This window comes from Cervus canadensis, chromosome 10 (assembly GCF_019320065.1).
Source record: "Cervus canadensis isolate Bull #8, Minnesota chromosome 10, ASM1932006v1, whole genome shotgun sequence".
NCBI classification, from domain to species: Eukaryota; Metazoa; Chordata; class Mammalia; order Artiodactyla; family Cervidae; genus Cervus; species Cervus canadensis.
In genome coordinates this window covers 13,066,703-13,093,543 of record NC_057395.1, presented here as the reverse complement: position 1 = coordinate 13,093,543, position 26,841 = coordinate 13,066,703, and the positions used below count along the sequence as shown (strand labels likewise).

General features: G+C 38.2%; 1 protein-coding gene across 3 annotated transcripts in view; it reads left to right on the top strand.

Moving 5' to 3' along the window:
- Positions 1 to 26,841, top strand: part of MACROD2 (mono-ADP ribosylhydrolase 2) — a 2,136,932-nt gene that overhangs the window by 66,947 nt on the left and 2,043,144 nt on the right. For all 3 annotated transcript variants that reach the window (XM_043478451.1, XM_043478448.1, XM_043478449.1), the window contains exon 3: positions 24,354 to 24,461. In XM_043478451.1, the coding sequence (XP_043334386.1) occupies positions 24,354 to 24,461 (108 nt within the window). The remainder of the gene's footprint in view (positions 1 to 24,353; positions 24,462 to 26,841) is intronic.

Sequence of the window (26,841 nt, the reverse complement as noted above, 5' to 3'; positions counted from 1 at the left end):
ATACAGGTTTCTCAAGAGGTAGGTCAGGTGGTCTGGTATTCCCATCTCTTTAAGAATTTTCCACAGTTTGTTGTGATCCACACAGTCAAAGGCTTTGGCAGAGTCAATGAAGCAGAAGTAGATGTTTTTCAGGAATTATCTTGCTTTTTCTATGATCCAGTGGATGTGACAATTTGATCTCTGGTTCCTCTGCCTTTTCTAAATCCAGCTTGAACATCTGGAAGTTCACAGTTCACGTACTGTTGAAGCCTGGCTTGGAGAATTTTGAGCATTACTTTATTAGCGTGTGAGATGAGTGTAATTGTGCAGTATTTGAGCATTGTTTGGCATTGCCTTTCTTTGGGACTGGAATGAAAACTGATCTTTTCCAGTCCCGTGGCCACTGCTGAGTTTTCCAATATTGCTGGCATATTGAGTGTAGCACTTTCACAGCATCATCTTTTAGGATTTGAAAGAGCTCAACTGGAATCCCATCACCTCCATTAGCTTTGTTTGTTTGTGAAGTAAAGGCCCACTTTACTTCACACTCCAGGATGTCTGGCTCTAGGTGAGTGACCACACCATCGTTATGTTATCTGGGTCATTAAGATCTTTTTTGTATAGTTCTACTGTGGCTTGTTGTCACCTCTTCTTCATATCTTCTGCTTCTGTTGAGTTCATACCATTTCTGCCTTTTATTGTTCCCATCTTTGCATGAAATGTTCCCTTGGTATCTCTAATGTTCTTGAAGTGGTCTCTAGTCTTTCCCATTCTATTGTTTTCCTCTGTATCTTTGCATTGATCTGTATGAGTCATCATTATGGAGGGTGAGGAGTACTGGATGGTGTCAGCTAGTTCTGTGACTTGGGCAAGCAGTGTAATCTCTTATGATTTTGGTTTCTTTAGCTATACAGTTCCAAGGTCTCTTTCAAAAATTCCGTGGGTTTCTAATTTTTTTCTTTTTGTTAATTTAATCTTTGTAATTCCTTCTTTCCCCAGTATCGTTTAGATTCAGGTATCTACTACAAGTAAAATCAAAGCCTCTGAAAATGGGAACTTTTCATTTAAATTGTGCCAGTTCACTTAAATTCATTTAAACTGTCACAACTTTGTATATGACACTGCAGAGAAGTTCATTATTATGGGCTTTACAGTATGCATTTTGACCCCTAAAGAACACACTAGGTCCTCTTAAACATATTCACTAATCGACTGGTCAATTAATTCTCTGTTGTGAACTTACTAGATACCTGTGTCTGTTCCAGATCCTGAGAAATCATGAGATGTTAGTGAATTACTTGGGTGTTGCTTCTGCATGCCAGAAATCTTCGAGAGATGTTCACTGCATAATAGTTTGAAGCCTAGTTGTTAAATTTGTTCATTTTTGTGAAATGATAAAATACCTAAATGCTACTTTAAAACATTTTTGTTTCAGATTAGAGATGAACACAAAGACAGTGATTTCAAAAATTTATTTACCCAAGATCCAGTTACAAACATGTATTATAACCATATTATACAAACATATAAATATGTGTATCTAAGTGCATGTAACTGAAAATTTTTATAAAACAATACTTTTTATTATGATATATTATGAACTGTAATATTTTAATTCTATTCTATCTTTGTGGAAAAGTTAGTTGCAATCTATCAAACTGAGTTTACCCGTAAATGGATCTTAATCCACACATTAAAAAAATCTTACACTTAAATGTCTAAAAGGAAACATCATTAAATAGGCTGCTGTTTTTTTCTTGTTTTTTAGGCCTTTTCTATTATTTCTTTATTTGAACCAGAAATTGCCGGGGTCCAGCCTCAGCAGGATCCAGGGGTACCCTCAGGATGAACGGCGTTGGCGAGAAAGAGAGAGAGAGAGAGAGCGAGCAGACTGGGGGTGTGTAGTAGAGTCTGGCAAATCTTTATTTTTTTTTTTACTGTAGCTTTTATATTCTAAGTTAGTACATTTTTTAAGGGGAGGATAGTTTAATATTACATCGGCCTATCCTTCACGAAACCAGGGTGTCTTCTGCAACTTCTTTGTGAGAGTCTTATACATTATCTTCTGGCCTTGGGGCCTATTGACATTTTATGACCTAGGTGAATGCAAAGCCGTTTTCCATAATCTATTCTTTAATGAACACAAAGGTCAGTCCTTTTGCAGAAGTTATCAGTTAAATTTATCTAAAAGGTTTACCACACAAAGACTCTGCAGCTCTGGTGAGGCAGCCCCTGTTTAGCATTCCTGGTTAAAATGAACAATTCTAAACTCTTATTTTTCTAAATCTTTAACTATAACCACTTTCAGAATAATATTTTTGTGTTCTCTAATAGGGCTTCCTCACCCCCGAAGGGCTCTGTGCCTATTAGGGCCTTTATGTGATCAGGTTCTTTATGCTGTGTATGATTAAGGTGTTGTGAGCAGTCATGTGCATTAGTACGCATTTGCCAAGAAGGCTAGAATGCCAGCAAAGGGGTCTAAATTGAAACACTCCTTTCATGCTGGATAATCTTATAGGATACTGCCGTCCGGGGGACATATTGATTAAAGTTCTAAGTTGATTCTGTTTGGAGAGAGATCGGGGAAGGCCTTCTGCCTGTGTCACAGAAATTAGGGAGTAGTCTAATATAGCAAGCATCAGAAAGACAGAGATCATCTTTAAGGTGAGCGCCGGGGCAGCTTTTCGAAATCCCCGAGGTCCTGATCTGCCTTGCTTGTCAGGTCTTCTCCTCACGACCTTTCATGGGTGGGATCTCATGTGCTGGCTCTCGGCAAGAAATCGTTTATCTGACTTTAAAAGTTATGATTTGTTAAATTTACTAAAAGTATAGAAATTTGATTCTCTATCTCATCCAACTAATTTTTATGCAAGATTATTTTAAATATTAGACTGTATTATTCCTATATAAGCTTTAAACTAAGAGCCATTCTCTGTAGCCATATCATAATTTTTAACTAAATTTATTTTTAACAGAGTGTATCACTAGGATAAAACATTAAGCTCCCACCTCAAACGTCTTCAAGGATAGTCACATTAAACTTAAAAAAAAATCCTATGAGAAAGAAGTGTGTCCTTATTTAAAGTCCATATGAATCTAATTTTTCTTTAATCTTGTGAGACTGATCCTTATCACGAGGCACAAATGCATACTGTAAAGCCCATAATAATGGACTTCTCTGCAGTGTCATATACAAAGTTGTGACAGTTTAAATGAATGTTTAAATGAATTTAAGTGAACTGGCACAATTTAAATGAAAAGTTCCCATTTTCAGAGGCTTTAACACAGTAGTTAAACAGAAGGATTCTAGAACCATATTTCCAGAGTTCAAATCTTGTCTCCATCAGTTGGAAAACCTTGGGCAAGTTAGTTACTTAATCTCTTTGTGCCTCAGTTTCCTCAAATTGTTGTTGTTCAGTCGCTCAGTCGTGTCCGACTCTTTGTGATCCCATAGACTGCAGCTCGCCAGGCCTCCTTGTCCTTCACCATCTCCTGGAGCCTGCTCAAACTCATGTTACCTCAGTAGAATGATTATGATTCAAATTGCTAACACGGCGTGTATGTGTTCAGTTGCGTCCGACTTTTTGCGAGCTTATAGACTCTAGCCTGCCAGGCTCCTCTGTCCATGGAATTTTCCAGGCAAGAATACCAGAGTGGGTTGCCATTTCCTTCTCCATGGGATCTTCCTGATCCAGAGATCAAACCCATGTCTTTTGTATCTCTTGCATTGGCAGACGGATTCTTTACCAACTGTGCTACCTAGGAAGCCCCAGTATGGAGAAGCAGGCCATACAGAATAGACGGGTAAACATTTGAATGTATCTTTTAGGAAAGAGGTGGCATTAGGATGGATGCAGAGGGGTGTTTTGTTCTTATTTAAAAACATAATGGTGAGCACCCTGCACCCTCTCGTGCACACGCATTCCTGCCTCTTCCAGTATATCCATTCATTCTTAAATCTCATGATTCTTTCAGGTGTTGTAGATGTTACACTAGAAGACTCTTTCTCCTAGGGTAACTCATAATAATTGTTATGCTGGGAGTTTGTAACTTCATTTTTGTGCTGAGTTTTCTTCAAAGCCCCTTTTCACTCTTCCCTATCTCCTCCTCCTCCCCGTGTCAGTTAGCCTTACTGTGCAACAAACTCTTTCAAAATTAGTGGCTTAAAATATTGCTCATTAGCCTCTGGTTAACGAGGAAGTTTTATAGTCAGCTCGTGAATTGGCTGGGTTTAGGTGATTCTGGACAGTTTGTCTCACATGTCTGACTGGCAATTGTCAGGCAGGTTGGTTTAGGGAGCCTTAGCTGGGATGGCTTGTCTCTGCTCTAAGTGGCCTCTTATTTTCTAGCATGCTAGCCTGGGCTTTGTTTCACAGTGGTCTTGGCATCTCAGGAGGATGCAGACACCCATGTTCAAGCAAATCGTTACGCTCCTGTTGGGGTTGCATTTGTTGATGCCCTATTGGTCAAAACAAATGTCACGGAAAACTCAAGAGTCATTGTGCAAGAGGATTATCCAAGGACATAGATAAAGGGAAGTGTTGATTATTTGGAAGTCTTTATGGTTCAATTTATGAAGCACATTCTGTTACCGAATTTTTACCACATCCTAGATCCCTGTGTAAGTTTTGATTGGAGTCTGTTGTTTGATAGATGAACATTTAATTTGATGGGAACTTGCCACATATTCTTTTCCTCATGCCATTTCAGGATTTTCTATTTTGAATAGATTTTTAATAGTTACCTTGGATGTATAGTCATTAACCTTTGGACGCTCTCCTGCAGAAAGCTAACAACCAAATGCTTGTGGGAGATAGCCAGGGTGATGTAATTGAGTGAGGCCAACCTAGTTCAGGTATGAAAAAATACACTTTTGTAAATTGGAAAACAGAGGATGCTTGTCAAAAGGTGTAGCCTGTCCTCACACGTCATGTGAGGATGTGGGACCAGTATTCCCAGACCTCCTTGTTTTTCACGAGAACGAGGAAATCTGTTTCAACGCGAAATCTCTTGGTTTTGAATGTTAAAATTTAATTGAATGCGAAAATTGAAATGCAATTTGAAAAACAAAAATAGTGATACTGTTTACTGAAGAAAATCTTATCTATTGGCTAAATTCAAGAAAAAACTGTCAATTTGTGACTTCTTTGAAAAATGAAAGTATAGTCACTCAGTCGTGTCCAACTCTTTTCAACCCCATGGACTGTAGACCCCCAGGCTCCTCTGTCCATGGAATTCTCCAGGCAAGAATACTGGAGTGGGTTGCCATGCCCTTCTCCAGGGGATCTTCCTGACCCAGGGATCAAACCTGGGTATCCTGCATTGCAGGCAGATTCTTTACTCTCTGAGCCTTTTTAATGGATCTCAAAGAACTCCTAACTGAGGCCATCTGTCATCTGGTTTGAACCTGAATAGTTCTGATCTTATCTGCCACTAACTCCCCAGTTTGTCATCCTTTCCATATTCTCGTCAAGGATGAATCTTTACTGTTCCTCAAGGCAAGCTCTCTTTTCTGACCCTTTGACTTAGGCATGCTTTTCTTTTTTTCACTGTCATCCCATCTTGCTGTCCTCGAGTGATATTCTTCCTGAGCCTTTAAAACTCAACTTGGATATCTCCACTAACATCACACTTTATTGAGTGTTCTGTGTGAACCTCGAAGTACTTTTAAGTCTTTCTCATGGCATTTGTAATGTTCTTCCCTGTATTGAAGTTATTTGTGCTTTATTATTTGTGTATGCTTTATTATTCTGCTAGAATGTGGAATTCATAACTTGGCTGGATTTTATATTTCCTACATTGGTTAGTATGGCTATCATGCCTGGATTCCTGCCTAGCTACTCAAGTGAGGTCTCACTGACTTTCCCTGACAGGACTAGTTTGGAATCCCAAGGCTGAAAAGAAAGGGAATTTGCTGCCGAGTTTTTCTTCTGTGGAAGTTCTGTGTAACTTGGAGGTAAGAAGAGAGGCAATGGATTGAATGTTGGCCCAATTAAAGAAGTGAGCTGTTAAGTTGGAAGGTCAGAACAGGCAGAAATCTGACGAGTGGCCTGATACTGGTTAGCCTGACATGATCAGATAGACTGTGGAGGTGGGCAGATCAGCAGGCTGGCTGGTTTCAGTTTAGAGTCTCTCAGAAGCATCGCTTGCGTGGGGTTCCTCTAGCTCTCAGGCTGTATATCGTTAAAGTCCCTTCATGAACCCAAAGGTATTTTTTTCTCATCATCTTGATTATAATTTTAATTTAAATGATGATTTCTGTGGAAATTTGCTTGCTTGCTCTTTCTTTTGCAGCATGGTCTCCTACTAACATTTTTGTTTTATTTTTAGAGAAAATATTCATTTGAATTTGTATATACACAGCTGGAGTAAAACCAAGCTGACTTTAACTAGCATCCTCAGAATAGAAGAGGTGAACTGGCAGTAGGGCCCTTGTTGTGGGATCACCAGCCAACTTATTGACACTCTTGGTAGCTTTTATTTGGTAGCCTGCCTATAGGTATTAAAATGCAATCCCTATCAAGCTACCAATGGTATTTATCACAGAGCTAGAATAAATAATTTCACAATTTGTATGGAAATACAAAAAACCTCAAATAACCAAAGCAATCTTGAGAAAGAAGAATGGAACTGGAAGAATCAACCTGCCTGACTTCAGGCTATACTACAAAGCAACAGTCATCAAGACAGTATGGTGCTGGCACAAAGACAGAAATATAGATCAATGGAACAAAATAGAAAGCCCAGAGATAAATCCACGCACATATGGACACCTTATCGTTGACAAAGGAGGCAAGAATATACAATAGAGAAAAGACAATCTATTTAACAAGTGGTGCTGGGAAAACTGGTCAACCATTTGTAAAAGAATGAAACTAGAACACTTTCTAACACCATACACAAAAATAAGCTCAAAATGGATTAAAGATCTGAATGTAAGACCAGAAACTATAAAACTCCTAGAGGAAAACATAGGCAAAACACTCTCGGATGTAAATCATAGCAGGATCGTTTATGACCCACCTCCCAGAGTAATGGAAATAAAAGCAAAAATAAACGAATGGGATCTAATTAAACTTAAAAGCTTTTGCACAATGAAGGAAACTATAAGCGAGGTGGAAAGACAGCCTTCAGAACAGGAGAAAATAACAGCAAATGAAGCAACTGACAAAGAATTAGTCTCAAAAATATACAAGCAACTCCTGCAGCTCAATTCTAGAAAAATAAACGACCCAGTCAAAAAATGGGCCGAAGAACTAAACAGACAGTTCTCCAAAGAAGACATACAGATGGCTAACAAACACATGAAAAGATGCTCAACATCACTGATTATCAGAGAAATGCAAATCAAAACCACAATGAGGTACCATCTCACGCCGGTCAGAATGGCTATTATCCAAAAGTCTACAAGCAATAAATGCTGGAGAGGGTGTGGAGAAAAGGGAACCCTCTTACACTGTTGGTGGGAATGCAAACTAGTACAGCCACTATGGAGAACAGTGTGGAGATTCCTTAAAAAACTGGAAATAGAACTGCCATACGACCGAGCAATTCCACTGCTGGGCATACATACCGAGGAAACCAGAATTGAAAGAGACACGCGCACCCCATTGTTCATCACAGCACTGTTTATAATGGCCAGGACATGGAAGCAACCTAGATGTCTAGTGGCAGACGAATGGATAAGAAAGCTGTGGTACATATACACAATGGAATATTACTCAGCCATTAAAAAGAATGCATTTGAATCAGTTCTAATGAGGTGGATGAAACTGGAGCCTATTATACAGAGTGAAGTAAGCCAGAAAGAAAAACACCACTACAGTATACTAACACATATATATGGAATTTAGAAAGATGCTAACAATGACCCTATATGCGAGACAGCAAAAGAGACACAGATGTAAGGAACAGTCTTTTGGACTCTGTGGGAGAAGGTGAGGGTGGGATGATTTGAGAGAATGGCATTGAAACGTGTATATTATCATATGTGAAACAGATCGCCAGTCCAGGTTGGATACATGAGACAGGGTGCTCAGGGCTGGTGCACTGGGATGACACTGAGGGATGGGATGAGGAGGGAGGTGGGAGGGGGGCTCAGGATGGGGGACAACATGTCCACCCATGGCTGATTCATGTTAATGTATGGCAAAAACCACCACAATATTGTAAAGTAATTAGCCTCCAATAAAAATAAAAATAAATAAACAAAATAAACAGCCTGTTGTGTAATACAAAAAAAATTACAGAGGATATTAATATGAGGGAACATAAGAATTTGAAGTTTTCTGGGCACTTCAAGTGAGTATCTTCTAGCATCTTAGTCTTCTGAGTTCCCCATGATGGTCCCCTAGTGTGTTTGAGGTAGACTTTAGATAATTTGGCAGTTCCAGGGGGAAAAGTGATGAGACAGTTTTGTTCAATATATTTAAAAAGTTTGAAATGTAAAGTATAATTACGATTTTTATGAAAATTCTATCATTATTAATAATTATAGTCTTAAAGGTTATGCTTTTAAAACAAGGGGAATGTTTGTCAGTTTATTTTAATTAAAATTCAGTTAACATAGTTTGTTGCTCCTAAAGCATCTTAATGTCATTAGTGATGTAAATTTGATTAAATTTGCTTTTGTTGTTTACTATAACATGGCATCATATTCTTACCTCAGAAGATGGATCATTATCTCTAAAGTGGTTTATTGATGCCTCAAGAAAGAGGTGGAAATAGTAACACAAATTCCAAAACTCAGAGTAAGTTTATAAATTTAAATGGTAAACTGAATCCCAGTACAAATAAAGTAGGTATTGGGACAAATGAATCAGCAAGTTTGATGATTTTGCATAAATGAAAGAGAAAGAGAAAATACAAATAAAATGCATGATTAATATCTGCAAATTTGATTTTATTATGTGGTTCTCTAACCCCTGGTGTGTTGTGTGTTATGAAACTTTGTAATTTATAGCAGGAGATCACTGAAGCCATTGTATTATTTTCAAAGTATGGTAACCACTTTTTTCTAGGGAGAAAGTAGGTAATGCTTTTGGAGGGGAGTGAAATTAATGCTTTTTGCAACTAAAGGGAGTGACAGGATCTCAATAGCAGACACTTCATTCAGAGTTGGACACCTTAAAATAATAATAGGTAAATGAGAACCTGTATATCTTGGTGGTAAAGAGCATGGCTGTCTGGGTTCATATCCCAGGTTTGTTTAATATTTACCAGTTATGTGTACTTGATCAAACAGCCTTCTTTTTGTATACCTCAGCTTTCTTATCTACATGGAGAGAATAGTGGTAATATGTACTACGTAGATTTGTTACGAGGATTATAGGAGGTAATATTTGTAAGCATTAGAACAACACTTGGCACATAGTAAATTCTATACAAGTATTAATTAAATAATTCAGAACTAAATGAAAATGTCTGTTAGAGGAAAGTGTTTTTATATAGATGAGATTATGAGTCATACAAATATAAATTGAACATTTATCAACAATTTTATTAACTCTGGTTCAAAGGAGAATTTAAAGAACCACACTTACTTACATTCACAGTAAGGAACTCTGAAGTGGAATTTATAAGTAAATGCAAATTGTCCATAGGACAGTATCAGTTGCATTCACGAGAACATAATTCATTTGCATTTCCACAGACAAGGATTATTTGCGTTTTTTCTGTTTTCTACAACTTGCGTGGGTGTGTGCATAGTTGCTCAGTCATGTCTGACTCTTTGCAACCCTATGGCTCCTCTGTCTGTGAAATTTTCCAGGTAAGAATACTGGAATTGCACTCCAGGGACTGAACCTGTGTGTCTTGGGTCTCCTGCATTGGCAGTCGGATTATTTATCACTAGTGTCACCTGGGAATACAGAATTATAGAATAGCTCAAAGACAAGGAAAGGTAGAGATTATTTGAGAGGGAGAGATCATTAGTGATCTCTAGGGCCTGGTAGTGATCTCCACTGAGCCAGAGCCCCAAATGACCGTCAGTTGAGGCACAATAAGAGTAGATTTTTAATCTCAAAATTCTGAGTATACTCTCTGAAGCTGAGTTAGAGGTTCAGGCTTCTTTATTTGGAAGGTGCTTGCTGGGTTGGAAATCTTTCTTCTTGACTCCTTATTTCAAGCAGAGATTCACTCTTGGGCTGGAAGCGCCTTTGTAAGTCCTCTCTTCTCCCTGTTTGGTGTGCCTCTCCCGTGGGGACTTCTCAGGCAGTTGGAACCCTCTTCTTGAGCCCCTGTGGACTATGTGCTCTGCTGTCTTGTTCTACTTCCTTTCTTGTAGGAATCCATTGTATAGTGTGGCATGTGGGTATTTTGTGGGTATTTTGGAACTTCATTGGCTGGCTTCTTTGGGAAACTTAAAATTTCTTCAAACTGGATTCTCTAAGACTAAGATCCCTTTCCCATTACTTCTGGTCCTTCTTCCTTCTGTTACACCTTTTATGTACGCTTCAGTTCCATTTCAATCCTTTGATATATCCCTCTTCAAAACTCCTAACTTCTCCATCTCTCTCTCCCTTGCTAAACTTTTTCCTTCCTACTTCAGCTACTCAGCTCATATAGCACTGGAACTTTAGGCCCCTTGTTCCTCACAGGGGACTCTCAAGGAACTCAGGGGCCCTCGAAAGCAACTGTTAATACTTGAGGCTCAAAAGGAAGAAAAGGTAATTGAAAACAGACTGAATGTTTTGTTCCTCAGACAGGCTTTGGGCACATCCAGGCAGCTGCTTGATATTTCCTGTCATTTTCTCACCTAAAATTTAGTCCACAGCCTCCTTAAGATTACATATCTGGGCAAATGAAAAATCTTCAAAGTTTCCTCCACAAATAATGGTAAAAAACATTAACTCTCATATTGAACGGATGACATTAACTTGTTCTTCTGCCAGAAGCAAAATTTGGATAAAAATATTAAGGGGAGAAAAGACCAGAGTATATTGCTGTATATACCTGACTCATGGCTAAAATTTTAGAGTGAAAGCTGTAGAATCTCTGTGTGGATGTCTGTATGTATGTTTATGTATTGATATGTGTGCATGTTATATGCATGTGATATTTTTCTACTTTCAGATGGTATTATCAGAATAATTCATAAAATCCTATTAAGGAACTCTATGCAAGTTGGCTTTTTGAAGATAAATTAACATTATATAAATAAAATATTCCTAGTACTCTTAGAAATATAAAAACTAGCCCAAAACCTTTTCATATTTTCATGACTTGGGTAAATTTTTGGTAAATAAGACTAGTTTAATACTGTTGGCTTAAAAAAAGTTTGACTTCTGAGTTATAAGCAGCAAATACAAAAACTGAGCATACATTTTTGTTGTACTGGGCTTACTAGTCAAATAAGCTTATGTTTTATCTACTATGTATTTAGATTATAAATATTATAAATTCAACCCAAGACCAAATGTACAAGTAAAGATGTAGTAAAAATGAATTGCTTGCCATTTATGATATCTTGAATATCAAGCATAGCATTAAAAGAAGATCCATATGTTTAACGTTTTTAGGTTTTTGCTTTGCAAAGCTTGCCTAACATGCATGTGCTATAAAAATAGTTAACAGGGTAATAACTTGAAATGATGGCCAGCTTTGTTTTATGTTATAATATGTCTGTATAAAAATAGTTTCCAAAGACTTTTCAGTACCTTGTAACCTTAAGTAAGTATACTTAAGTATAGATGTTTATTAAAAATCTTGATTATTTTCAAGTAAAATAAGTTATTGAAATACTAATTACTGAACATAACTTCAAGCTTATATACTTTGGTTTCTTTTAATGTAGTATAGAGAAGCTAAATATATTTGAATATGTTAATAAGTGTTCTTTTGCCATATTGAAAGATTGTACCATTAAAAAACATGTCTCTAGAAATCAAAAGATGCTATATGCATGAAATTTGCTAGTCTGCTACAGGATGCTGAAAGCGAAAGTTGCTCAATTGTGTTCGACTCTTTGCGAGTCCGGGGACTATACAGTCCATGGAAATCTCCAGGTCAGGACACTGAAGTGTGGGTAGCCATTCCCTTCTCTAGGGGATCTTCCCAACCCAGGGATTGAACCCAGGTCTCCCACATTGCAGGCGGATTTTTTTTTTTTTTTACCAGCTGAGCCACAAGGGAAGCCCAAGGATACTGGAGTGGGTAACCTATCCCTTCCCCAGTGGATCGTCCAACCCAGGAATTGAACCAGGTCTCCTGTATTGCAGACGGATTCTTTACCAACTGAGATACCAGGGAAGCCCTTGCTGCAGAATGCTGGCATGTGACAATCTGCAATCGTTTACTTCTTAGTCTTTTCTGTAAAGTGAAGAGTACTGATTAAAAATAATAAAGAAGAGAAACAACTCTATGCAAAATTTGTGAGGAATGGAAGATTTTTGTTGCTGTTGTTAAGGGAAAGGAGAGTCATTTTATTCTAATTTGAAATAAATGGTTAGTTCAGAATGAGAAAGAGGAAAAACACAGGAGAAAACTTGAATAGAGTTACAGATGGTTTTCAGAAGAGGAATTTTATCTGTGATCAAATTAGTTAAGATTGACTGAATTTGTTTTTTTTGTTTTAAATAAGCCTAATAATGTACTGATGCAAAATTAGAGTTGTTAAAATAGCAAAGTTTTCTTGGATAATTAGTCTGTTCTTAATAAGAGATCATAGAAAGGTCATTATCTTTTAAGTTATCTGCTTAGAAACAAGAATTCTGTGTCTTATCAAAATAATTTCCTGTGTGCTTGTTTTTATTCGTTTATAAGAACTTAAGGATTGTTTCATAGTGATCTATGATCCTATTTATTCAAGTGTTCAAGCCTTTTGACATTTTTGACAACTTCCCAAAGTCAAATTCTAAACGAAATTGTCAACTCTAATTGAGCTGATGTTTCCCACAGGGGCCTTGGAAAATCTCAGAGGGTTTGTTTTTTCACCTAATAAGAAAGAAACATAGGTGGCTCTGCGGTGCTGTGGATAGCGCATTGGACCTCTATATTGTAAAGTAATTATCCTCCAACTAATAAAAATAAATGGGAAAAAAAATAAATGCATCAAATTGTATACTTAAAAAAAAAGAAACATTAAAAAATAATTTGGTTTATTTGATGTCTTAAGTTGCACGTGACACATTGTCAAATAAGAAATACGTAACTTTCTCTACCTTTTATTTGTGTGGGTAAAAGTTATTAATAGATATTTCAGAAGTTGTGTGAAGTTCATAGAAATTTGCCAATACCCTTTTTATCCATCATATGTCCTGTTGTAATTTTGTGAGCTTTTTTGTAATTTGAGTTTTTTTAAATCAAAGTGTAGTTGATTTACAATGCCATGTTAATTTCTGCTGTACAGCAAAGTTTTCCAGTTTTATATATATATATGTATGTATATTTCCTTTTTCCCCTTCATGGACCACTGCCTTGTCATGGTGAAGGGGCTTGCATAACTCAGTGAAGCTATGAACCATGTTGTGTAGGGCCACCCAAGCACCCAAGATGGGTGGGTCATCGCCGAGAGTTCTGACAAAACTCTGGAGGAGGGAATGGCAAACCACCCCAGGATACTTGCTGTGAGAACCTCATGAACTGTATATAAGAAAAAAAGAAAAAGATAAGTCCCCCAGGTCTGAAGGTGTCCAGTATGCTCCTGGGGAAGAGTGAACGAGAACTACTAATATTCCCAGAAAGAATGAGGTGGCTGGGCCAAAGCGGAAATGATGCTCAGTTGTGTATGTGTCTGGTGATGAAAGTAAAATCCCCTGCTGCAACCAACAGTATTGCTTAGGAACCTGAAATGTTAGGTCCACAAGTCAAGGTAAATTGGAATTGGTCAAGCAGGATATGGTAAGAGTAAACATCAGCATCTTAGCAATCAGTGAACTAAAATGAATGGGAAAGGGCAAATTTAATTCAGATGACCTTTATATCTACTACTATGGGCAAGAATCCCATAGAAGGAATGGAGTAGCCCTCATAATCAACAAAAGAGTCTGAAATGCAGTACATGGGTGCAGCCTTAACAATGACAGAATGATCTTGGTTTATTTCCAAGGCAAGCCATTCAGCATCACAGTAATCCAAATCTGTGCCCCTACCACCAATGCCAAAGAAGCTGAAGTTGATCAGTTCTATGAAGACCTAGAAGACTTCCTAGAACTAACACCAACTAACTACCTAGAACTAACTGTTCATCTTTGGGGATTGGAATACAATATATATAAACCTATGGCTGATTCATGTTGAGGTTTGACAGAAAACAGCAAAATTCTGTAAAGCAATTATCCTTCAGTAAAAAAAAAAAAAAAAGTAGGAAGTCAAGAGATACCTGGAGTAACAGGCAAGTTTGGCCTTGGAGAACAAAATTAAGCAGGGCAAAGGCTAACTGAATTCTGCCAAGAGAATGCATTGGTCATAGCAAGCACCCTTTTCAACAACACAAGAGATGAGTTTACACATGGACATCACCAAATAGCCAATACCGAAATCAAATTGATTTCATTCTTTGTAGCTGAAAATGGAGAAGCATATGCAGTCAGCAAAAAACAAGACCTGGAGCTGGCTGTGGCTCAGATCATCATTTCTCCTAGCAAAATTCAGGCTTAAACTAAAGAAAGCGGGGAAAACCACTAAGCCAGCCAGGTGTGACTTAAATCAAAATCCCTATGACTATTCAGTGGAGGTAATGAATAGATTCAAGGGATTAGAACTTGTAAACAGTGTGCCTGAAGAACTGTGGACAGAGGTCATAATATTGTACAGGAGGCAGTGAACAAGACCCAAAGGAAAAAAAAAAAACAAGAAGGCCACATGGTTATCTGAGGAGGCCTTACAAATAGCTAAAGAAAGAAGAGAAGCAAAAAGCAATGGAGAAGGGGAAAGGTATATTGAACTAATTTGAACTAAATACAGATTTCCAAAAAACAGCACAGAGAGGCAAGACGACCTTCTTCAGTGAACAGTGTATAAACTAGAAGAAAACAACAGAAGGGGAAAGACTAGAGATCTCCTCAGGAAAATTGGAGATACCAAGGGAACACTTTGCCCAAAGATGGGTACAATAAAGGACATAAATTGTAGAGACATAGTAGATGCTGATGAGATCAAGGAGAGATGGAAGGAGTACATGGAAGAACGGTACAAAAAAGATCCAAATGAACTGGATTACTATGATGGTGTGATCAGTCAGCCAGAGCCAGGCATTCTGGAGACTGAAGTCAAGTGGGCCTTAGGAAGCAGTGCTGTTAATAAAGCTAGTGGATGTAACATAATTCCAGTAGAACTATTCAAAATTTTGAACTGTGGTGTTGGAGAAGACTCTTGAGAGTACCTCAGACTGCACGGAAATCCAACCAGTCCATCCTAAAGGAAATCAGTCCTGAATATTCATTGGAAGGACTGATGCTGAAGCTGAAGCTCCAGTACTTTGGCCACCTGATGTGAAGAGCTGACTCATTGGAAAAGACCCTGATGCTGCAAAAGATTGAAGGCGGGAGGAGAAGGGGACGACAGAGGATGAGATGGTTGGATGGCATCACCGACTCTATGGACATGAGTTTGAGCAAGCTCTGGGAGTTGATGAAGAACAGGGAATCCTGGTGTGCTGCAGCCCATGGGGTCGCAAAGAGTTGGACACTGTTGAGTGACCAACCAACAACAACAATTTAAAACCCTTAAGGATGATGCCATCAAAGTGTTGCACTCAATATGTCAGCAAATCTGGAAGATTCCACAGTGGCCGCAGGATTGGTAAAGGTCAATCCTCATCCCAGTTCCCAAGGAGGGTAATACTAAACAATGTGCTAACCATTGGACAGTTGCACTCATCTCCCATGCTAGTAAAGTCATGCTTAAAATCTTGCACGCTTGGCTTCAGTGCTATTTGAGTCAAGAACTTCTAGATGTCCAACCTGGGTTTAGAAAAGGAAGAGGAACCAGAGATCAAATTGCCAGCATTTGCTGGGTCGTAGAAAAAGCTAGGGAATTCCAGAAAAACGTCTACCTCTGCTTCATCGACTACATCAAAGCTTTTGACTGGGTGAATTATAATAAGCTGTGTAAAGCTCTTAAAGAGATGGGAATACTAGACCATCTTACTTGTCTCCTGAGAAACCTGTTTGTGGGTTAAGAAGCAACAGTCAGAACCCTGTATGGAACAACTGATTGGTTCAAAATTGAGAAAGGAGTATGACAGGGCTGTCTGCTGTCACCCTGTTTGTTGATACACTGAGCACATCATGAGAAATGCTGGGCTGGATGAGTTACAAGCTGGAATCAAGATAGGTGGGAGAATCATCAACAACCTCAGATATGCAGATGATACCAACCTGATGTCAGAAAGTGAAGAGGAACTGAAGAGCCCCTTGATGAGGGTGAAGGAGGAGAGTAAAGAGCCAGCTTAAAACTAAATATTAAAAAAACTAAGATCATGGCATCTGGCCCCATTACTTCATGGCAAATAGAGGGGGAAAAGGTGGAAGTACAGACAGACTTCCTCTTCTTGGCTCTAAAATCACTGTGGATGGTGACTGCAGCCGTGAAATCAGACGACGATTGCTTCTTGGCAGGAAAGCTATGACAAACCTAGACAGTGTGTTGAAAAGCAGAGACATTACTCTGCTGACAAAGGTCCATATAGTCAAGGCTATGGTCTTTCCAGTTGTCACATATGGTTGTGAGAGCTAGAACATAAAGGAGGCAGAGTGCTGAAGAACTGATGCTTTTAAACTGTGGTGCTGGATAAGACTCCTGAAAGTCCGTGGACAGCAAGGGAATCAAACTAGTCCATCCTAAAGAAAATCAGTCCTAAACATTCATTGGAGGGACTGATGCTGAAGCTGAAACTCCAATATTTTGGTCAACGGATGCGAAGAACTGACTCATTGGAAAAGTCCCTGTTGCTGGGATAGATTGAGGGCAGAAAGAGAAGAGGACATCGGAGGATGAGATGGCTGGATGTCATCACCGATGCAACGAACATGAACTTCGGCAAGCTTCAGGAGACGGTGAGGGACAGAGAGGCCTGGAATGCTGCAGTCCATGGGATCACAAAGGGTTGGACACGACTGGGTGACTGAACAACAGCATATTCTTTTTCATATCCTTTCCCATTTTGGTTTGTAACAGGATATTGAATATAGTTCCCTGTGCTGAATGTAGTAAGACCGTGTTGTTTATCCATTCTATATGTAATAGTTTGCCTCTGCTAATCCCAAACCCATAGTCCTTCTCTCCCTATTTTGAGTTATTTGAACATTGTATGTCATAGAAATAAATATTCCCATATCAATTATATAAAATTTTTATAATAAAGTCTCCTCAGACCTTTGACGATGACCGTTTTAAGTCTTTTATCATCCACAGATAATTTTTGTTTTACTGTGATTCTTCCCTGAAAACTCTTGTAGTCAGTTATAGGCAAAAGTGCTTTGTCTTAAAAAAAAAAGTGGCTGTTTCAGAAATCCACGAAAAGAACTATGACAAGTACTTTGGAGTGCAGCTTCTGAGGGCACTATTGCTTAAATAACTTTGAGACTATACCTCTGGATCGAGTAAGGATTTCTAGTACTAATGGAGAAGCTGACTGGTTAAAAAAGCCAAAAAAAATACTGACCCAAGGTCTAGCAGAACAAAAATCCATTACATGAAGAAAAAAAGAGTATAGTATAAAGAATGTTTAGTAGAACAGAACAGAGAACTGGGAAATAGATCTCAGTATATAAGATTCGTTAATATAGATATCGAGTTAATGAAGTAAAAGTGAGTTTGTTGTAGTTGTTCTAATACATTAAATAATGCCAGCGGGAAGAAAGAATCAGTTACACGGGACTGAATGAACTAACAAAGAATGATTTTGATTTTTATGGTTATTGCTTTGTAACATTGCTGGTTCTTTAATGTTTTAGTTAAGGAACTCCTTTTTATCTTTTCTCAAGCTGTCTATAACTCATGGCGCTTTAGTTGATTATACTTTTGTAAATAAAAATGAAACTTTTATCTTTTCTCCCTACTTGATCGCTCCAGAATTCAGAGTCTCTACAGAGTATTCTTATTTTCATGACAGTGACATTATTTGTATAAGTTTAATAGGAATCTGTTTTCCTTGTAACAGGACATAATTGGAAAAATTAGTTGTATAGACTTTGGCTGGAATATTGTATTTGAGAATAAGAATCTCAAAGATGTAGATCTCATGTTATAAGACAGTTTTAAGGAATTAAGATTTGTTTTATAGAGCTAATGCTTACAAAGCCCTTTGGAGAAACCAGCCTGGTACATGGTTTATAGAGTTCTCAGCTTTACAGATGAGTAAGAAAGGTCACTTCCTGGGAATCCCAGGAACTGTAGGATATTCTGGGAGATGAGATTGAGAAGAGATGAATTTACCCAAATTTGTAGGCATTACAGGTTAAATTTGGTGGTAAGTTCTTATATTGGCTTCCAATCTTTGTTCAGTTCAGTTCACTCACTCAGTCATGTCCACCTCTGTGACCACATGGACTGTAGCATGCCAGGCTTCCCTATCCATCACCAACTCCCAGAGCTTGCTCAGACTCATGTCCATCAAGTCAATGATGCCATCCAACCATCTCATCCTCTGTTGTCCCTGTCTCTTCCTGCCTTCAATCTTGCCTAGCATCAAGGTCTTTTTTAATGAGTCATTTCTTCCCATCGGGTGGCCAAAGTACTGGAGCTTCAGCTTCAGCATCAGTCCTTCCAATGAATATTCAGGACTGATTTCCTTTAGGATCAACTGGATTGATCTCCTTGCAGTCCAAGGGACTCTCAAGAGTCTTCTCCAACACCACAGTTCAAAAGCATCAGTTTTTCAGCACTCAGCTTTCTTTCTAGTCCAACTCTCACATCCATACATGACTACTGAGAAAACCATAGATTTGACTAGATGGACCTTTGTTGGCAAAGTAATGTCTCTGCTTTTTAATATGCTGTCTAGGTTGGTCATAGCTTTTTTTCCCAAGGAGTAAGCGTCTTTTAATTTCATGGCTGCACTTACCATCTGCAGTGATTTTGGAGCCCAAGAAAATAAAGTCTGTCGCTGTTTCCATTGTTTCCCCATCTATTTGCCACCTCCTAGCCTTGAGAGGATTTCAGAAGTCTAATTTGAGATTCTTTATGAAAAGTTCCCACAAAGCAAACCTGAAAGGCCTGAGTGGTCAGTGATCATTCTTGCTGCACTTAGGTAAATAATCAGGCTAAGTCTAATGAGACGAGACTTATTTTGTAAACAAGAATAAAAATGGGGGGTGGGGGCCAGGTTGACTGTACAGAAATATTTTATGTTTCAATGGAAAACTATAGTGTATCCTTGTGGGTTATTAAATTCCAGTCTTGTTGATCATCTTGCTTATGCTCTCAATTTTCTAGTTTCTTCCAGTGTCTGGCTACAACTCTCCAAAATATTTCCAATTTTTCTACCCTCCTCCTGATTTGGCCTCATTGAGAACTAAATCTGCCCCTTTCCTGGAGCCCTGGAAGCTGAAGCTGGTGACCTGATATAAACTTCAAAGAAATCACCACAACAGATCATGCATGTTGTACAACTTTCATGCTTGCTATTGTGAGGGCCATTCAGAAAGTCTGCTGAAACACCCGATGCCATCACTAAGGATATTCAAACTGCAAAAGATGATTCAAGCCCATCATCTGGGTATCTTCTTAACTTTCTTCCCTTTGGACTCAGAGACTAGTTTTATCATATGCGCCAATCAATAATCTTTGCTTTTCTTTTTCTTTTCATAGAAATTCCCCTCATTAAATGCCTGACTGCTTGTGCCACCTCGCAAATATCCTCTACTTAACCAAACCTTAACTAATAGTTCAGATGGTCCTTAAAGGACAAAAGGCAACCTAATGACAAATGGACTTACTTTGTTCAAAGAAGAATGTCTCTTTCTTCAGATAAGAGCAGGGACTGACAAAGACTCTCTTCTTTAACTAAACTTCAATCAGGTTCCTTGACTAAACAGGGCTTCCTTCCCTGGTGGCTCAGACAGTGAAGAATCCGCCTGCAATGCAGGAGACCCAGTTTCGATCCCTGGGTTGGGAAGACCCCTTGGAGTTGGGAATGGATACCCACTCCAGTATTCTTGCCTGGAGAATTCCATGGACAGAGAAGCCTGGTGGGCTACAGTTATGGGGTCAGAAGTAGTCGGACACGACTGAGTGACTAACACAAGTCAGGTTCCTTCAAACCCTTTTTTCTAGACTCCATCCTTGCCAAACTTACACTGTTCAACTTTCATAAGAATCATGCTTTATCAATCTAGAGAGAATTTTCCATCCTTGATATCTGGTCACCCTTCATGTCTAGTAAAATTCTGTTCCTCTCGCCCCCCACCCAATACCTACCCTAGGTGATATCTGACTACCTGACAATTCTTCAGCAAGAATTGTGCTTGTTTAACCAAAATCTTTCCCCATCCCCATAGTTTCCTCTTAGTGATAGTAATTTTCTTCCCACTGATCCCCACTCTGCTTCTTGGCCATAAATCTCCACTTGTCTTTGCTGATTGGGAATTGAGCCCAGTTCTGTACTGAGATCTCTTTTCCCTTATTGTGGTAGTTTCCATATAAAACCTGTGTTTTTGTTTAACATGCGTAATATCAATAGAATACAGTCTGGAAGAGCAGCTAGTCTCATATGTGCACACTGAACAGATATTTCAGCTTTCAGTTGGTTAAAGCCTGTGAGGAACACGATGTAAGTCAGTGCTTTGTGTACATAAAGAGTGTCTGTGCAGGAACAATGCTTGACAATTTTCTGTCCTGTTTATTACTGAAAACCCAGGATATGGGAAAAGACACATTGGAATCAGCACTGATGGAACACAGCTGGGTGAAAACGAAGGTAGTATGTTGCTGTTAAATATTCAAATAAAAGATGAGGCCTGTAGTGGTAATTTATAGTGTTGCATTTACAGAGAACAGTTGGTAGTCAAAAATAGCCATTTGGTTTTGGTTTATTGTTGGAGGAAATACTGATAGTTATTGATACTATCAAATTTTAGTTTTTTAGTACATTTAGGCCTTTTTGATATACTATGAGAAGAGTTGGGCAGCAGGTGTACTGGCTATGAGGAAAAAAGATGCTCATGTGAATTTTAAAAAGAAAGAGAGATAAAAATATTCCTTCATGATGCTGATAATTCTGATAAGACCATTTTGAGTAACTTATTGAATGACATGTCATAGCAGTGTATATATTAAAGATGTTGAATTATTTGAAACTTTAGGCTTAAAATATCCCATTTTACAGTTTGCAGTTGAGAGATTAGGATTTCTTTTACGAAAACTGAACTGTGGTATAAATGGTTTAAACTTTGGTGTTTTCTAATATAATTCTTGTTTTGGGAAAAATACATGATTTATTTCTATATATGTTTTAAAGTCACATTACAATACATGCAGTATTATAGACATAATGCTTCATAAGAAAATGAAATACTTTTTAGAACTAAATGCAGCTAGATTAAGAATCTGTTTACCCTGTCTCCCAAATTGAAACAGTCCTATCTTTCTGCTTTCATTTGTGATATGCTTATCAATTAAATGCCTGATGGAGCTTTGAAACTCATCATCAGTGAGAAGTCCTTATAATATCTAGGTTCTCAATAGTCCAAATACCCAGAATTTTCTGACAAAACTACCAAATATTAATATTTATTATCATCCAATGATCTTTAATTGGGAATTAGGACTTTCTAGTTTGGTAAAAGTGGTAAGAATAGAAGCTTGTTGGTCATGGAACTCAGGGTCTTGTGACTTAAAGTCTTTGTCATTGGGCCAGGCATTGAAGGATTAGTAAGAGCACAAACAAAAATTGTTCTCTTTCTCTGATAAGGAGTCAGGATAGTAATAAATCAGGGTAATAATAAATATTGAAAACATTTAAAAACTATTGTGGCATTTTGAATATAGATGCTTAAATAATATTTGTCACCTTGGTAAAACCTTTGTTAAAAAAGGAAATGTATATTGAGAGCTTCAGTTCAGTTCAGTCACTCAGTCGTGTCTGACTGTGACCCCATGGCCTGCAGCACGCCAGGCCTCCCTGTCCATCACCAACTCCCAGAGTTTACTCAAACTCATGTCCATTGAGTCAGTGATGTCATCCAACCATCTCATCCTCTGCTGTCCCCTTCTCCTCCTGCCTTCAATCTTTCCCAGCATCAGGGTCTTTTCCAGTGAGTCAGTTCTTTGCATCCAGTGGCCAAAGTATTGGAGCTTCAGCATCAGTCCTTCCAATGAATATTCAGGAGTGATTTCCTTTAGGATGGACTGGTTGGATCTCCTTGCAGTCCACGGGACTCCCAAGTCTTCTCCAATACCATAGTTCAAAAGCATCAGTTATTTGGCACTCAGCTTTCTTTATAGTCTAACTCTCACATCCATACATGAATACTAGAAAAACCATAGCTTTGACTAGACAGACCTTTGTTGGCAAAATAATGTCTCTGCTTTTTAATATGCTGTCTAGGTTGGTCATAACTTTTCTTCCAAGGAGCAAGTGTCTTTTAATTTCATGGCTGCAGTCCCCATCTGCAGTGATTCTGGAGCCCCCAAAAATAAAGTCTGTCACTGTTTCCACTGTTTCCCCATCTATTTGCCATGAAGTGATGGGACCAGATGCCATGATCTTAGTTTTCTGAATGAAAAACTGAGAACTTACAGTGGATCAAATATTATTCAAACATTCTAAGTTCTAAGTAATGAGCTCATGTTCACTGTAAAGGAGCCAGTAATTTATGAACTGAGACATGACGAAAATAGATAACTTACCTAAGGTCACCCAGTTGTTAATTGGTAGAACCAAGCTTTGAACAGTCTGGTAGAAAAGTCTAAGCTCTTCCTCTTTACCTGACTTAGGAAAACAGCACTCTAGGATTCCCTGAGGTGGTCAAGTCTGCTGTCAGGGTTTTTTATTTTGAAGTCTTCTGAAATATTTGTTGTTTTAACATACAGTTCTCCCACATTATTTTCCTACTTATTATTTTTAGTATTACTACCGCCACCAAGGGTCTTCCCTGGCAGCTCGGTGGTAAAGAATCTGCCTGCCAGTGCAGGAGATGCAGGAGACACAGGTTCAGTCTCTGAGTTGGGACGATCCCCTGAGGAAGGAAATGGCAACCCATTCCAGTATTCTTGCCTGAAAAATTCCACGGACAGTGGAGCCTGGTGGTGTCGCAAAGAGTCAGATGTGACTGAGTGACTGAGCATGCATGCATACCACCACCAATGAATAATTCATTAGAATCCTTTAAGGAGAGAAGTGGCTGCAAAGAAGGGGATGCTTTGGAGATGAAGAGAGGAAAGATCACTTTTATGGCCACAGATTGATTACCTTAGTCTTGGCCAACTTCTTCTTTGGTTATTGGAACCCAAAGATGATTTAAGTGGCTTGTAACCTACCACCTCTGATCCACCACATCCCTCAAAATTTCCTGCTTATTTGACAGTGTCTTTGTGAATCAATAGCATTACCTCCCCCTTGAAACACTTGCACGTATTCATAAATAGTTAAAAACACTTGAGTTTATAAATCATCTTTCCTAAAAATATATTAGAAAACTTTTTATATATAGCAATTCCATGTATTTTAAAACATTGACTTTATATAGCTTTGTTTAATATATTTTAATATTATTATTTGTTTAAAATACATGAAAATACAGATTATAGTAACATTAAAAATATATCAGGTTTTAGAAGGTAATGTTTGGCTTGTTTTAAATATACCAGCATGCTGACTGGTGTGTGCAGGACAGAGCCTTTTCTCTTTTAAATCTAGCAGTGCCCTCTAGAGGGAAAGGTTTACAGAATTTGATAAAGGAGATGTTTCACACCGCCCTGTGTTCTTGATCCCCTGCCATTCCAAGGGACAGCTTGTTACACAGCAAAGAGCAGAACCTACATTTTTTTGTTCTGAGTAAATGTTGTTTTCAAGGATGCTGTTTAGGTGACTTGAACAAAATAGAAACAAACTTGTTCATTATTTTGTAGGTAGTTTGCACATTTTTTTCTCATATTCTTGTGAAACCAGCTGTAAATAATTATATCTTAAAATTCATATCTTTATAATGTTAATAGCAAGAATTGAACGTTTTGTTGACCAATATAATTGGGCTAAATTTACTGAATGCCTATTATATATATGATACTGCATTTTGTATTGAGGAGTACTTGATAATTCGGGAACAGACCACATTCCTGGTAATAGTTACACATTTATTTCCACTTGTCTAATGTGTCAGAGTGTGACACATATTGGCTCTTATATTAAAATTGTCTATATTAAGTTAACTAAGAATATTACTATTAAAAAAATAATATTACTATTAATATACATCCCTTCTTTCTTACAGAAGAAAATACTCAGGAACCATCACAGGTGAAGAAAAGTTTGAGTGAGAAAGTTTCTCTGTATAGAGGTGACATCACATTGCTAGAGGTGGATGCTATAGTCAATGCGGGTGAGTAATTGATATTTTGTGATGTGTTTGTTATACTGTTGCCCTAAATCTGGATTTGCGTCTTGGGGGGTATTAGGCCAAAAGATACAACCAAGCCAAAACTTGAGAGAAAGAAAGATTTATTACTTACAGCAAGTAAGAAGAACACTGGGGATCTTTTCCAAAGCAGTGTTTCCCAGAATAGTAAGATTGGGGAATTTTTATGCTAAGGGTACTTGCACACTCATGAAGGGGCTTGAGCAGAGAAGAATTCTGCTTAGAGCTGGGGCAAAGGTTGACAGAGCCCAAGTTTTAGTTGGTTGAAGTCAGAAAAGGTCATTATCATCTTTCCATGCTCCATCTGGATGGGGGTCTTTGTTCCTGCCTAACTCACACGAATTGTTATCTGTATCCCTTAAGGAGGAACTAGGACTCTGTTTTACTGCTAAACTGTTGTTTCTTGACTGTTTCTCCTTTGTTCCTGCATTCCTTCACTTCCGGTAAGATCAGTAATTACTGAGATGTGTTCAAGGGTGTGTTCATTGTTCAAGATGTGTTCATTGTTACCCAGGCTTAGATCACAAAGTGACTTAGGCCAGAAATGACTTCTTTAAAATCAAGAAAGCCATGCCTGATTCTCTTTCTCTGGGGACCCTGTACCCCATCTGCTTGCAATACAAAATATTTATTGTTTAAAAATATTTTTTCATAAATAGGAATATAAGTATTTAAGAAAAAATACCCTTCCAGAGATAGAAATGTCATGTATTAAAGACATTGAGATTTGTTTTATGTATGTGCTGCAGTTAATGTGCTAACTCTACATGGTATCCATGCTAAGTTGTAACTAGGGTACTGGACCCCTGAAAAAGTAACAGGTTGTTGCAGAAAGTTCCTTGGAAAGAACTTTAGCAGCTGTATTATTGTTGATTTAATGCTTCAGTTAATAGTTGGTCAACATAAAAGCAAGTTCATTAAGCTTTTCCTTCTTTTGACTTTGTAAAGAGATAAGTTTGATCTACACCAGACAGAAGTAAAATATAAAGAAATTATTTCTGTAGTTTCCAAACTCAGTTGCTTGGTTTCAGCTATTCATGTTTGTTTTTAATGGTTTATTTTATGATTAATGATCTTATAACTTGGGGTTTCAAACATTGGGAAAATAACAATTAATGTTAAATTTTAATTTTAGTTTATTTTATAGTGGTCTGTATCTTTTATATATTTTACCATGTAACTGTATCTCAAGAAATACGTTATGTTTGTGATTCTATAAAAATAAATATCAGTAATTGGATATTTCTTAATTTTAATTTGTGTTCTGTAAAGTTAGGCTCTTTGCAAGTTAAAAGGTTTAAAAACAAATGCAGACTTAGGTAAAGAGAAGCATTATTCAAAAAGATTATTACAACAAGGGGTGGAGAATTATCTCAGTAGGAGGAGAAAGAATACTGCGATAGGAAGAACCACTTTGACTATGAGATAAGCAAGCATCTCAAAGTTCAAGCAGAAAAGGACATTTTTTTTACAGAGAGGCATGAACATTGGATGTGGGTGGCATGATTGGACAGTTGGTCAGGGAACATTTTTCCTTGAGGCATCTTATTTTGGAAGGGGTCATTAAAGAGGGGTTGTTTACCTTCCATTGCTCAAGGGTAGGTCAGAGTTCAGGGGCTTGGAGGAAGGAAAGAAGCCTGAATAAAGTTTGGTCAAGTCTGGTTAATAGGCATTGATCAACCATTCTGGCTGATGGGTACAAATAGTTCAGCCAATCATTTATGAGACAAAGAGTGGGAATTTGGAGAGTCTGTGCCTTGGTCTTGTCATAGGATACAAGGGGTCATTGGGAGTTTTATCTCAGTCCTATGGGGAAGACTGGCTCTCTGTAGTAAGCTGTTTTCCAGAACACAGAAGGGTGGGGGTTGATTTCTTGACAGACCTTGCTTTCCAGGAATACAGAAGTTAGTTAGCACTCAGTGTTGTCTCAGGGTTCACTCTGGTGACGTTTAAAGTCAAACAACACAGTAGGAACGGTCCTTGGTGTGTGCCCTACATTCCATAAACGTGAGCTTTAATTTAAAGAAATTAATTATTTAATTAAGAAATATATATACATTGGGACTTCCCTGGCGGCTGAGACAGTAAAGAATCTGCCTGCAATGTGAGAGACCTGGATTTGATCCCTGGGTCTGGAAGACCCCCTGGAGAAGAAAATAGGCAACCCACTCCAGTATTGTTGCCTGGAGAATTCCATGGACAGAGGAGCCTGGCAGGCTTATAGTCCATCAGGTCGCAAAGACTTGGACACGGCTGAGCGACTAACAGTTTCATAGTATCTGTACATCACTGGATCTCCTCTATATTGTTGTAATTTCCAGTCATTGATCCCAGTTCTGCCATA